We start from the raw sequence: 14537 nt of genomic DNA, 5'->3' as shown, positions 1-14537 counted from the left end.
AAGAGCAGGAAACTGGTTAGGGAGGTAAGTGGGCCTTTGGATGACAAAGGAATGAAATTATTGTTTGCAGAAGGTGGGAAGAGGGCAGAGAAATTGAATGAATTCTTTGCATCTTTTTCACTTTGGAAAAAGTGGGGGCACATACCTGTGCCAGAGCTCCTGTTTTCAGAAAGGGAAGAATTGAATCAAATCAAGGTGATTAGAGATGAAGTTCTAGGACTACCAGGAAAACTGAAAACTAATAAGTCTTCCAGGTCCAGGTGTCATACACCCAAGGGATCTAAAGGAATGTAGAATGACTGAAAAGTAACAAATTTCACACAGAATTTCAAAAAGAGGTCCAGGGGGGAATCCAATAAATTACAGGGCAGTTAGCCTAACATCTGTTCCTGGTACATCAATAGCCATTGTTATTAAAGAGAGAATACTAAGCACATCAAGGAACAAAGCCTACAGAGGGAAGTCCTGCCTCACTGACCTTCTGGAGTTCTTTGAGCAGGTTAACAAGCATGTGGATAAGTGTGATGTGGTAGATACTGTATACTCGGACTTCAAAAAGACTTTTGACAAAGTAGCTCACTAAGACTCCTGTCCTGAGTAAGCTTAGCAGTTATGGGATAAGGGCAAAGGCCCTCTCACGGATTAAAAATTGGTTAAATGAAAGGAAGCAGTGAGTAGGAATAAAAGGACCGCTCTTGCAATAGAGGGAAGTGAGCAGTGGGGTCCGTCAAGGATCAGTACTAGGATTGAAGCTATTTGTTTGTGAATGATCTGGAATTGGAGGTGTGCAGTGTAGTAGTCAAGTTTGCAGATGATAACAAATTATTCAGGTTGGTGAAAACTAAGAAGGATTGTGAGGAGAATCTCTTTAAAATGGATGAATGGGCAACAATGTGACAAATGCCATTCATTGTTGGTAAGTGTAAGGTAATGCACATTGGAACAAAAATTTCTAACTTTAAATATATACTGACGGAGTGATTGAGAATGAACAAGATCTTGGAGTTGTTGTGGAAAGCTCAATGAAAATGTCAATTCATCTTACAGCAACTGTGAGCCAACTCCATCCTGGAGATTATTAGGAAAGTAACTGAAAATAAAATGGCCAGTGTTGAATTATCTTTGTACAGAGCAGCTTCATTTGGAATGCTGTGTGTAGTTCTGGTTGCCATATCTTAAAAAGGGTATTGCAGAGCTGGAAAAAGTACAGAAGAGGGCAACCAAAATGATTAAGGAGTTAGAGTAACTTCCCTATGAGGAAAGGATGAAGAGACTGGGGCTTTTCAGTCTAGAAAAGGCACAGCTAAGAAGAGACATGATAAATGTTTATAAAATTACATAGGGGTGGAAAAATTGGATAGAGTGATTTTTTCCCCTCTCCCATAATAATAGAACTAGGGAAAACTCAATGAACTTGATGGGCAAAAGGCTCAGAACAGATAGAAATATTTCTTCAATCAATGAGTAATTAAGTCACTGCCAGTGGACATAACGATGGCCATGAGGGTAGATGGCTTTAAAAGGGGGTTAGGGAGCTCCATATACAGAGATAGCAAATAGGGGTGTGTAATCTAGGATTTGCGATCCAGCTAAATAGTTCAATTTATGCCAGAACACCCTAATTTGTGTGTGTGTGTACACACACACACACCTCTAGTAGTGCACCTCTGAATACCACTACCTGGAGCCAGCAGCAAAGGAGGGCCCGTTTATTGGCTCTCCAGAACTGGTCAGCTGCTGTGTGAAACACGTTGCTGGACTAGATCGGCCACTAGGTATGATCTTCTGATGTTTGTAATGAGTGTTAACAAACCCTCTCTTCCCCATATAATTAATCAGTTCTTCAAGAATAGGGGACAAAGAGTGAAGGAATGGTCATAATGAAGCACACTCTAAATGTAAGAAAAATACACCTTTCTTCATCGTTACCTTTATCTATGTCTCTTATCATTAACAGCATTCATCTGCCCGAAAGGCAAAGTATATGAATCATGTGGCCCTATCAACCCTCCCACCTGTGACACAAAGTAAGGAAGACTATTATAGCTTTTTAATTCATCATTATTTTATGTATTATCATTTGTAGTACTAGTAACAATAGTAGTTGTAGTAAGTAGTGGGATTTTATCCAAGAATCTAGGAGTCACAGTGGAATCCTAAGAACAGGTACTCCAGTGTAAGCCCACTCTTAAGATTGCACTGTCATTGATGTATTGCCTTAGTATGTGGCATGTTCCAAGTACTGCAGCTGTTTGCAACTGTCCAGTTGTTTGGTAGCTGTGTTGGTCTCAATAAAACATCAGGATTTGAGTCCAGTGGCACCCTAGAGACCCTGAAAATTTTCTTGGTTTCTCAGGTGTCACTGGACTCAAATCCCTTCGTCCTTTTGGAATCGTACCTAGCTCTCCTGTCAGTACTGGAATAACCTTTGTATCATGTTTCTCTCAGAAATGCTGGACTTCATATCTTAGATCTTGGTATTTTAGCTTTTCAATTGCTTTTTCCTCAATTTGACTGCCACGTGGGATTTCCACATCAATCAGTTTGACCTTCTTACCTTCAGGCACAGTAATATCCAAGAATCTAGGAGTCAGTGAGGTATAGCCTCAGTATGTGGCATGTTCTAAGTAGTGTATCTGTTTGCAGCTGTCCAGTTATTGTCCTGTTAGTGATGATAATGATGATTGGCATAACCATTGTGATATGGTTGATAATGTGATGGATTTGCACTGAGGAGGCTTGGGTTCAAATTTCTTCTTAGCCATAAGAAGACCTTGGTGACCTTGGGCCTGTTAGCTCCTTTCAGTCTAATTACCTCACATGGATACTGTGAGGATATCATATGTATGAACTGTGCCCTGCACTGATTGAAAGAAGGTTCAGATAGGAATAAATAAGGTGTAACTATTTATATTATTAAGATATCTATTGCACTAAAAATTATTGGCCAGTTGAATTGTTCTCATCTCTATTTATTACTAACAGTTTTTTGGAACAGACCATCTCCCTCTCCCTTCATGCATTATTATAATGGAGTGAACTGAAACACATACTTGTTGCCTGGGCGTGGCTCTATTCTAATGCATGTTACTTTTCTATAGAGCTATTCAGCACAGTGGCAAAGGTATAACTGAAGGTTGCTACTGCCCAGCAGGTACCAAGCTCTTCAACACCTACAGCAATGTTTGCGTCCCTGAATGCTGTAAGTATTCTTATATAAAGCAGAAGTGGTTATCACAACTCAGCAGTATTGTAGCACAAAAGATTCTTCTACAGTCAACAAATTATAATCCAATCCTAGGCAGAGTTATACCTTTCTAAGCCCCTTGAAATCACATGAACACATGAAGTGGCTTTATTCCGAGTCAGACCACTAGTCTTTTAAGGTTAGTATTGTCTACTCTGACTGGTAGCAGCTCTACAGGATCTTACGTGTCTTTCCTATCACTTCTATGTGATCAGTGAACTTCAATGGACTTAGAAGAGGATAACGCTGCTTAGGGGGGCACTGGTAGAGGTCCAGGTCATCTAGATTTCAACAATTTTCAGATATATCCTCAGAGACCATAGAGAAAATTATTTCTAGTAACCAATACTAGAAGTTAGTCTTAGAGTGCAATTCTTCTACAAAATAAGGGGAAAATACATTTGACGCCAGTTACTGTCTTACTAAAAAGTAAACATTGAGTCACAACCAAATCATGGTGACCTCTTCCACACATTATTCCAGGCATGAGATGAGCAGAGAAAATTTGCCTTTGCAATTCTCTCCATAGCAACCCATCTTCCTTGGTGGCTTCTCCTCCAAGGACTGACTGTGACTGACCCTGCAGTCCCAAGCCCTGACAAGCTCAGGCCAAACAGGGATAATTGGGCTGCTACTTTCATAAAGAAGAGTGCAAAAGAATTCACTGGGGCATTTGACATTTTCAAGAAGGATTTTTTGTAATATTTATATGAATGATAAACAAGAAGTATCAAAATAAGTCATTTTTTTCTTTAATGCATAGGGTTTATTTCAAAGGCTTCTACAGGCCTGTTCTTTAAACCCATATTAACTCCATGGTTCCATAATGGTTTTAACACAAACTTTGCATCCTTTTATTTCTTTCAGCTTGTGTTGGACCAGATGGGATGCCCAGAGCAGTAAGTATTAATATAATTATACTTTAGAAGGATAGAAGAGTGAACTCAAACCATTTTGGAGCTTCATGAAACATAAATAGCTTGAGGAATTCAGAAGTCTTTGTTGTTCCATAATATTTGCCATGTTTAGAATAAATGGAGAATAGCTCAGCTACAACTGGAGATGGGCATGAACAGCAATACGAACAAAAAAAAGCCACGAACAGCCCAATCTGCTGTTTGCAAACAAGCTGTTCGCGAGGCCCCATTCTAAATGAACAGGTGGTCGTTGCAAGCCTCATTCGTTGCTGTTCGTCAAGCCAGACAGTCTGGCACCTGCAATCAATTCCCTTGGCAACTTAGGCAGGGATTGTCTGAACTCTGTCTGAACTCCTGCTGTTGCCCTGGAAACCCCAATCTAAGCCCAATTTAGTTTGATAGGCAAGTCTTCCTTTCAAGTGTGGAGCTCCAAATTTGTTACAAGGGAGCAAAGACCAGGGGGGAGGGGGACTCCCAGCTCTGGCTTTGCAGACAGTGGAGAGGGAGAGAGACAACTGCTGTTGGCATTTTGATAGACAGCGTGAATGCATTGGAGCTTGAATTTTCTTTGTGTGTGGTGGGATATGGATCTACCCCTTCAAGTTCCAGGACTGGTGCCAGGCTCTGGGCCAAGCTATTATTTATTATTGGTACCTTTCCTGCTGCCTGCTCAGGTAAGATTTCTGGGAGTGGTGCGGTAGGGATCTACCCCTTCAAGTTCCAGGGCTGCTGCCAGGCTCTGGGGCCAAGCTATTTTTTATTATTGGTACCTTTCCTGGTGCCTGCTCAGGTCAGGTTTCTGGGAGTGGTGCAGTAGGGATCTTGACCAAACTTGGATGATGGCTGGAGGAGAGCCTGCTGGCCCCCACGAACATCCAACCATGAATATGTTCGTGAACAGGACATGCTCATAAGTGTTCGTGAGTCCCTGTTCATGGATGGCAATGAACAACAAACATCATGTTCGGTTTTTTTTCTGTTCGTGCCCATCTCTAGCTACAACTACCAAAGTTTATATTCCCAGTTATCCTGGTTTTAAAAACGTTAGCCTTATCACCAAAAAATAAACTTTTGACAAAAATACTTCTTTGTGATTCACAGAGCAACTTTCTTGCAACTCAGTCCTAGGACCTATCAGTAAATAAGCACTTAAGTAAACTTATGGGTAGTGACTGAAGGAAAAATCACATGAGTAGTAACTGAAGAACAAATCCAAACCTGAAGTATTTTGCTAGTGATACAAGGCTATTCATTGCAAAGGCTATTCATGCAATTGTGGATGTTGCTGCCATTGTGCCACTAGCAGTCTTACCATCAGCAGCAGAGCCACTATCATACAGTTGTATAGCATAGGAGAGAAGATGGAATGATGTTGGCATGACATGGGTAGAATGTTAAAAGGCACCTATGGCTATTGCCTAAAGGTACTATAGAGCCATTTATGCTGTCTCAAATCTACGCTGCAGGAAGGTTCTTGCTCTCCAAGCTTTCCACAAACTATGCAAAACCAAATTATTCAGGAAACTTTTTAATGCAGGTAGGAGGACTATACTATACTAAAATGGTTCAGAGGGATGCTTTGGAAAAGGGATAGAGACTGAAGACTATACTACTGTGTACTGACTGTTGCTGTAACCTATTGCATTATTTATTGGCCATTTCAGCCATAGTTCATACTGACTTACATTATGTAATCTGTCTTGAGTTTCCCTGAGAAAGGCAGACTATAAATAATGTAAAACAAAAACAAATAAATACTACTGGAATTAATACACAAGGTTACTCTTCTAGTAATTATAAGTGCATATCATTTGGTACATTATCACATACGGCTATCATAAAAATCTAACGTAACCACATTGAATCATATTTTGGACATCTTTTTTCTGGAGTGGACATAGTCAAGACTTGGAGCCCTCTACTCAATGTGTGATGATACTCATGTGCAGAAGAGCTTTGCTAAATCTCTCTTGAGAGGGAGGATGGGGAAACATGGGTGACTTGCCCTACCAAGCCAAGTGTCATATCTCCCATGCAGAGAAGTGTTTGAGCTGTCCCCCATGTCTGGAGATCATGCTTTAACACCATGGGTGGGGAGATTCATGAGCCTCCTGTTCTGAACATTACCAAAGAAGCACAGAAAAAAAGATGTGCAAATTAATCATATTTCCACTTTTTTCACAGCCTGGATCAACTTGGATCAGCAACTGCCAGGAGTGCACTTGTGAGAAATATTCTGTTACAGTGCAGTGTAAACCAAAGGCATGTGTAACTCCTGCCCCAGTGCCCTGTATTGATGAAGGGTATGTGCCTGTGACAGTAACAACACTAGAAGATCCATGCTGCCCACATAAAAAATGCAGTAAGTACCATCCCAGCCTTCACATGTTTGAAGCAAAATATGCATTGTAAACAATTTTCAAAAAACCTTTTTCAGAATAGGAACACTTTCCTCTTTTGGAAATGCCAAATAATTACATCCCAACAAATGTTCCCATGCTGTAAAGTACTTAGCCTAGTGGTTAATCTGTCCATGATACCATTATGCTATTTGTTGTGGTTACAGCAGTGGCTGCTCCTGTTCTTTAAAGAATCATATTCTGAGATAATTTAATGCTTTTGGATTCTTTTCACGTGATAATGTTCTGAAATGAACTTCTGTTCCTTAATTTTTCCTCTCCCTTCTTTTTGCCCTACATTATATAGTATGCAACACTACTTACTGCCCCAAATCCGTCGATAGCTGCCCACTAGGATATGAACTGAAACAAGAAAAATTACCAGGAGACTGCTGCACTAAAGCCACTTGTGGTAAGTATGGAGCGATAAATGAAAAGCTGTGGAATTTTACAGAATGGTGTTAATCTTTTCACATACATACAGCAATTACAGCAATCTCATGCACACAGTCCTCTTGAATGGCTTCGCTGGAGGAGAAGCTCTTTGGCCTTTTGCTCAGCATGGCAGGATATCTGACTTCTTTGCCAATAGATCTAGTCTTGAAGAAGCTGCCCAACTTGTCATGTATTGTTCCTGTTACGTTAGTTCCCCATGAATAGTTCTCCTTCTGGGGAAATCACCCAGAAACCCCTGGAGTTGGTCCATCTGCATTTTCCTTTTCAGTAGACATTTGGGGAGCAATCCTAAACAGGTCTATTTAAGAGTAAGTTTCATGTTATTCCATTTTGGGCGGATCTCCTTGGGTGGGGAGAGCATAGGGTGTGGGCAGCCCTTCTGTAAGAATGAGGCTCCTTAAAGTAGACAGCTTTACTGGGTGAAGTGGTAGGGTATAAGCCAATATTTTTGAACTAATTTAATTTTTCCCTGCAAACCTCCATAGTGTGAAACTTGCTAAAAATTCAGATTTTTGAAACACAAGAAATGCCTGAGATGCTTGTGGATAATTGCAGGATCATTAGCTGTATAGATTCCTAATTGTAATTATTACTACATGCATTTTTAAGAAATTACTTGCAATTTTTATTAAAACTTCACTGTTGCATATCTTATTCTTATTCTATTCTGATGATTCAAGAGAATGTGAAGAATGTACAATAATGTATCTTTTTGCCTCACAGTGATATTGCCAGGATGTGTTGTCAGTAACATATTCTATCAAGTGAGTACCCGTCATAATGTCATTGCACAATGAGTTCCAGAAGCATTAACCAACTAAAATGTTCAGCTTAAACACAGATTTAAAATCAAAACAAAGAAGTTTTGTTTTGTTTATATTGTTATTTTGCTTCTAAATAAATAGTTCGGGGGAGCAAATATTTGACTACAGTTGTACAACACACCCTTTCCCACCCTCAAATGTTTGTTGTCTTATAGTGCCATCTTATGCAGAGGTATAGCTTTCTATACATTGTCACCAATGAACTTAGAGGGGTATAACTCTGTTTAGAGTTACAATATTATTGCCTCTCTTTTGGTTGCCTTTGAATTTCCTCAGATATACTGCTTTAACCTTCAAATTCAACTTTATGAAAAAATCTGGGGGTTAATCTATGGATATGTGGAATTTTGCTTCCTTAGGAATTTTGCTGTTTTATCACTATTACTTTGGTTTCCGTAACATTTCTCAGATATTTTAACTGAGAAGGATATCTAAAAATCATGTTATATTTTAATTCAGGCAATATTTTTGTATCAATTCTAATTTTAATTTCAGATGACCAATCATTGAATAAATATAATAACTAAAATAAGTTTTTTAGGTTGTGAGAACTGATTAGAATGTTTCTTATCTTCAGCCTGGAGCAGTTGTCCCAAGGAGCGCCTGTGAAATATGCAGATGCTCTCCTGAACAAGATATAAACAACAAATTATATATGGTGGAATGTGTATCAAAAGCATGCAACACAACATGTCCAGAAGTGAGTTCACACTGATATCTAATGCACCCTGCCTTTTCTCTATCTACTGACACACCCACTTATTTATCTTCTCAAAATAGTGAAGGACATCCTTGATTTTATGTATTTCCATCTATATTTTTCCAACACAGGGCTATGCTTACAAGGAAAAAGCTGGTCAGTGCTGTGGTGAATGCACCCCAATAGCTTGTATTCTGAAAGAAGAATCCACTGAAGTCATTATCCAGGTAGCTAATATCTGATATGTTGGGATTACCATCATCCTTTATGTTTCTTTATTCATGATTTGTCTTATACTTGGATTGGAAGTTTACTGCAGCAGACATTGATATTTTAACTAAAAGAACAAGTAATGGTTCAGCTCACATCCATCCCTTGTTTTCTATCCCCCTTCCTCTATAATCATCCTCGTTGTTGATTTAAAATTGTAAGCTCCTGCAGGCAAGGAACTTTTTTTAACTTTAAAATGCCCAACGCACTCATGGTGTATAGGAATAATAAACATTCAAAACTGCTGTATCTTTGGAACATCTAGCTCCATATAATCTGCCTCGATTGGCACTCTCAGATTTTTTAACATTAGACACCAGGGACTGAACTGGTGACTTTCTGTGTGTAATGTATATACTGACCTAATTCCGCTGACCTAATATAAATCCCATCCCAAATATGAAGGTTAAAAACATGATGCAGATACCATGATGAGCTTTCAGATTCTGCCTTCTGACATACTAATATGGAACCTACTGCTCTTACCCTGAAGTGTGATTTAGGATAGAATTTTTTAAAGATTTCATAGAGCTTGGCTACTTAATTGGAGAAAGACAAGCTAGAAATATCTTAAATAAAATAAAATACATAAAATTCTATCTCAACAAGTATTAATCTAAAGTGAACAGAAGGATATCAGTTTTAACAGAGCACACTGATTAATACTGACGTTAAGAGCAAAGGACATCTATAGTTTATTATAGCGTGATAATGGTAATTTGGATATATTGAGTGGCGACAAGAAAATACATTATAGCAGTTGAAAGAACACAGGTAGCAACAAATAAAATAACTCTCTTGTTAATTCTGCAAAAGTTTTCCCAAAAACTTCCAATACTTTCCTGTAAGAAATCTGAAACATTCTTTTGCCATAACTATACTGTCAATATAATATAATCAAAAGCCTTAAAAAAAATGAAAACACTTGTCAGTTTCTACTGATATCATTAAAATTGTCACTGTTTTCAGCCTGGAGAGACCTGGCACCAACCTGGAAACAAATGTATCTCCTATGAGTGTGAATACATGGATGACACATTTGTTCTTGTCACGGTCAAGAGAACCTGTCCTGCCTTACGTCCTGGCTGCCCACCTGTAAGTGTGAACTTTTGGTTTAGCTTTATATAGAGCCAGTTTGGTGTAGTGGTTGTGTAGGACTCTAATCTGGAGAACTGGGTTTGATCCCCCACTCCCCCATTTGAAGCCAGCTGGGTGACCTTGGGTCAGTAAGAGCTTTTAGGAGCTCTCTCAACCCCACCCACCTCACAGGTGTTTGTTGTTGTGGGGATAATAATAACATACTTTGTAAACCGCTCTGAGTGGACGTTAAGTTGTCCTGAAGGGCGGTATATAAATTGAATGTTGTTGTTGTTGTTATTTATTGTTATAGCACAAGGTTCATTGAAGGCATGGTATATATTTTATATGAAGTATTCTTGAGGTCCAAGGGCCCAACTACCATTGATCTTTCTCTGCTTAAACAGTTTTATAGAGTTCTCACTTTCCATTTTGAAATCTCCAGTATATATAATACTGAACTGGTTCTCTGGCATAATGATAGGCATTTTACCCATTATCAACAACACGATCCCAGTCATCCCTGACTATCTGTCCAAGAATGGATTTCTCACTTGCATAAAGAAAAATGTTTTTGCCAAGGCAAGTGACTGTTTTGGTAACAGTAAATCAGATCCTAAATCATTTATTATTCTTTAAGGAGGATGTGAAATTGTCTGATGATGGCTGCTGCAAGATATGTACTCAGGGTAAGTCATGCTAAATATATTAATATTAAGAAATCCTTATAACAGATAAAACTAAGTAACACCTTTCCCATACAAGTCTGTGTGGCATCAATATTGTTTTCTTTCAGTCACCAAAATATTGATTTGTATGGATATTTGATGGGTGAATTGCTCTGTCATTTACTGCTGTTTTTCTGCCTTTCTTTCATTTGCTGTTAATCACCTTTTTAGTATTTAATCTTTTACTTGGATTTTTATTATAATTAGAATGTATTGTTCTAGTAGTAGGCTGCTTTGAGGACTACATAGTGAAAAGGCAGGACCCAAAACATTACAATAAATAAATGAGCTGCTTTAAACTTTTGGACACATTAGCTAATAAAGTATCTGAGCAGGAAGGAAGCACTGTACTTTTGTGAAGCATAAGTGCATGCACTGAAACAAACATTGTGAAAAGAGATCTTGGTATGCATACAAATAGGCCCTCTTCCTTAACATGCTTTCTTTTACCAATGCCATTAAGATAGATGATGCATTGTTACACTCAGGAAGTATGGCTCATTTGTATCTGAAACTTACAGGAAAGGACATAGGAAATAGAAATGAATTGCTCTTTCTCTTCTTTATGTGAAGGTTACCTGGATATGATTAAAGCTGATGGACCGCTTCCCGCCCCCCCGCCCCCCGCTTCCCTTGACATTTTAGCATGCACACATACCATCTCAGGAAACAATTATGTAATCATGCTGTTGTGTTTTTTTACCCTCAGAAATACGACAGTGCATACCCCGCAACACTTCCAAAGTAATTAGACACAATGGCTGTGAAGCTTCTTCACCTATTCAGTTAAGATTCTGCGAAGGCAACTGTGGTACTTCTTCAAAGTAAGTCGAGAGAAGAGCATTGTTCACTGCCCTTGAGAACAGCTATCTCTTGTGCTCTTCTAAATCTTGCTTGTTACTAATGGTTAACAAATAGTTCAAGAACTATTTGTTAATAGTTCACAACAAATAGTTCAAGAACTATACTGAATTCCAGGTTAGCATGACCTATGGAAAACTGGAGTTGGGGGAATGAAATGGTTCATTTTAGACTCCCGTGATGCCAAATAAAACAGGGGTCCAGTAGCACTTTAGAGACTGACAAAATTTATTCTATCATGTGATTACATGAGTTGGAGCATTTATTTACTTATTTACATTATTTATAGTCTACCTTTCTAACTGACACCCAAGGCAAAGGTGGACATCCATAATGGCTACAAATGACGGCACAGGGTGGGTGGGGGGCATGTTACAGCACACGGTCTGGAAGAATAAAGCAGGCAAAAGCCACTGATGCAAAAGATCCAACACATGATCCAAACAAAATAAGATCCAATCCAATCAGCTCAGAGTGGATGAGGACCACACTCAGTAATAGATAGGCAAAGTAGGATTAACATAAAATCTCAACTAGGAATGTGGAAGGTGAAACATGAAAAGCAGATCCAAATCAAAACCAGCAGAAGTATAGCCAAACCAATTAATTTCTGTAAAGAGTGGACTCTACACAATATTATCATCTACAGTGACTGAGAAAAGCCATCATTGTTAAGGTGGGGGAGGGGTATAGGAGATCTCTTTGCATCTCTGTTGCTGATTGCTATGCGTTATAAAAAATTTAAAATCCTTCTAAAGTTATGGTATTTAGTCAGAGTCGGTTTCTAGCGTTTTTGTGCTCTCAGAGTATGCAGTTGCAAGGTACTAGCTTAACTCTGTACTCTAAAACAGCATCGCCTGCCTAGATCTAAACCATACTTTTGCATATCCAACCAATTCTTGTATTCCTTCAAGAACCCACATCTCCCTTTTCTGTAATTTAAGCCCATAAAAGAGAATCCCAGGTGTTCATAATCAGACCAGGCAGGTGGCACTCCACTAGTATAGAGGATATTGCTAGGCATGGTAATATGCAGGATACAGAAGTCGCACCCTCAGTCACTAGAAATATTTCAGCTACCTTTCAAGACATTTGCAGGCATTGCTTATAAATGCTCAAACAGATCTTCATCATTATAAAGGCTAAAAAATTACTGTAAAAGAAAATGAAAGCTGAGAATCTCAGAAAACCCAGTATCATTACATTCTGCCCAATTTATGTGCCTACCTGGAAATGTAGCAAACACACAACTTGACTATTTTATAGATGCAAACAGACATTTGATAACACCTAACAGTGGAGGTGAATTGATCCTGCAGCAGTTAGGCAAACCTTTCTTTGCTTTATCTTTGTAACCATTCAGATATTCCCCAGAGACTAATGAAATGGAACACACATGCCAGTGCTGTCAAGAAGTCAAGACGAGCAAGCAGCAAGTAGCACTGAAGTGCCCTGATGGCTCCATTGTGGATTACTCTTACATCCAAGTGGAGGAGTGCGATTGTTTGAGCAGTCAGTGCGCTCCCCTGCCGATCCCCACACAATCAGAGCAGCAGCAGCAAGAGGAGCAGCAGCAACAGGAAGAGCAACAGCAGCAGCAAGGACAGATCCAGAAATAAAACAAATGACCAAGAAAAAGAATTAGCAAAGGATTGATGTTCATCTACCCTCTTATTCTAAATAGAAAAGATCCAAAGAACTACCTTCAACATCCTGATGAGTTTTCCTCTAATTATTGCAAATCTACTTTCAGCAGGCTTCATATGTGTAAATGTTTTTTTCTTTTGTGACAAACAAGAAAATTCTTCGGGCTAGTAGGATTGAGTGACACTGAACTGCGTCCATAGATAACTTTTAGGAAAATTTGGGTGGGAGATGGGGAGATAATAGGATGTGGGCTTCATTTTTCTCTGGAATGAACAAATATTAATTAAGCACTTTATATTTAGTAACATTTCTATATAAGCACAAGAGTTTTGATCACTAATTGGCATAGGTCTAGTCATCATTTTGGAGCAGAATGTCTTGTAGCAAAGTATCGATTCTATTCCAAATTCATTTGGCAATGTTGTCTATTCCAGTCCAACATCACTACGAAATGTAGCCCTCAGTTTTTAAATTTGTTCTCCCTAGCTTTCATTTTCTTTTCAAATCTTTTCTTCTGCAAAATTCAGTCTTTGAAAAATCAGAAGGCTATAATACTATACAGAATTTTTTTTTTGCAAAAGAAAATGCCCTTGACATGTGCTGCTGCTGAAGACAACACTTTGTTTACATGACATCATCAGCATAGTTATGAGGATTTGGACTTCTGAATTTTTTTGTAATTGTTTACAAAATGAATATAGGTGTATGCATTTGCCAAAGGGTCAAACCACAATAATAAGTGACTCTAATATAATTCTTTTCTATAAAGTTGAATTATTTTTTAATGTTGTACCATTACTATTTATTTGTTTCTGGAAAAATATACTTCTTGGGCTATTTTCTTTTGAATTAATATCTATATTTCTAGCATCACTTGATGCTTAGTTGAAGCTTACCTTCTCTTTTTACTTGATTCTTAAGGACAAAGGTTACACTAATAAATAAAATTTTAGCATTTTGCAATACTTGTGCTTTTTGTTTTATTCCTTTTCTTGGACTAATTTGTGTGTATCTTGGTCACCTGCTTTGCCCCCTCAGTTGGAATGAAAGGCAGACACAGTATTTGGGTCCTAAAATGGGCTGCTTTATTAAAATTACAACAATTAAACATAAACTACGGCAAGGGCCTAACTAGAAGTACAGGTCAGGCCCTGGGGTCACTCCTGGACCCCACCCTGACCTGTCTGGGCAAGACACCCGCTGCCCCGAGTGCAAGCCATCCATGGTATGGTGGGGACCCGGCTTGGCCAGGTGAAATGGTTCACCCCTTTAAAGCTCCTCCCCCCCGGCCGTACAGCAGCGGGGGGAGACTGGCTTGGCCCACCAGGGTGTCTGTCCTTGCAACTGGGCCGTACAGCAGCCAGCCGCTCCTGACAGACCCCAATTCCCCACCTATGGGGTGGTGCCAAGG

The 14537-nt window shown here is 39.0% G+C and overlaps 1 protein-coding gene across 1 annotated transcript in view; it reads left to right on the top strand.

Annotated features, from left to right (window-relative positions):
* MUC5AC (mucin 5AC, oligomeric mucus/gel-forming) overlaps positions 1-14091 on the top strand; it is a 67532-nt gene extending 53441 nt beyond the window's left edge. Inside the window, exons 38-49 of the mRNA XM_054972917.1 lie at positions 1958-2027; positions 3102-3202; positions 4115-4146; positions 6349-6526; positions 6871-6975; positions 7743-7783; positions 8421-8543; positions 8675-8770; positions 9783-9908; positions 10531-10579; positions 11328-11442; positions 12843-14091. Of these exons, the coding sequence (XP_054828892.1) occupies positions 1958-2027; positions 3102-3202; positions 4115-4146; positions 6349-6526; positions 6871-6975; positions 7743-7783; positions 8421-8543; positions 8675-8770; positions 9783-9908; positions 10531-10579; positions 11328-11442; positions 12843-13098 (1292 nt within the window). The 3' untranslated portion in view covers positions 13099-14091. The remainder of the gene's footprint in view (positions 1-1957; positions 2028-3101; positions 3203-4114; positions 4147-6348; positions 6527-6870; positions 6976-7742; positions 7784-8420; positions 8544-8674; positions 8771-9782; positions 9909-10530; positions 10580-11327; positions 11443-12842) is intronic.
* Positions 14092-14537: the final 446 nt, after the last annotated feature.

This window comes from Eublepharis macularius, chromosome 2 (assembly GCF_028583425.1).
Source record: "Eublepharis macularius isolate TG4126 chromosome 2, MPM_Emac_v1.0, whole genome shotgun sequence".
NCBI lineage: Eukaryota > Metazoa > Chordata > Lepidosauria > Squamata > Eublepharidae > Eublepharis > Eublepharis macularius.
The sequence above is the reverse complement of the archived record's forward strand: the minus strand, read 5'-3'. Positions and strand labels throughout refer to the sequence as shown.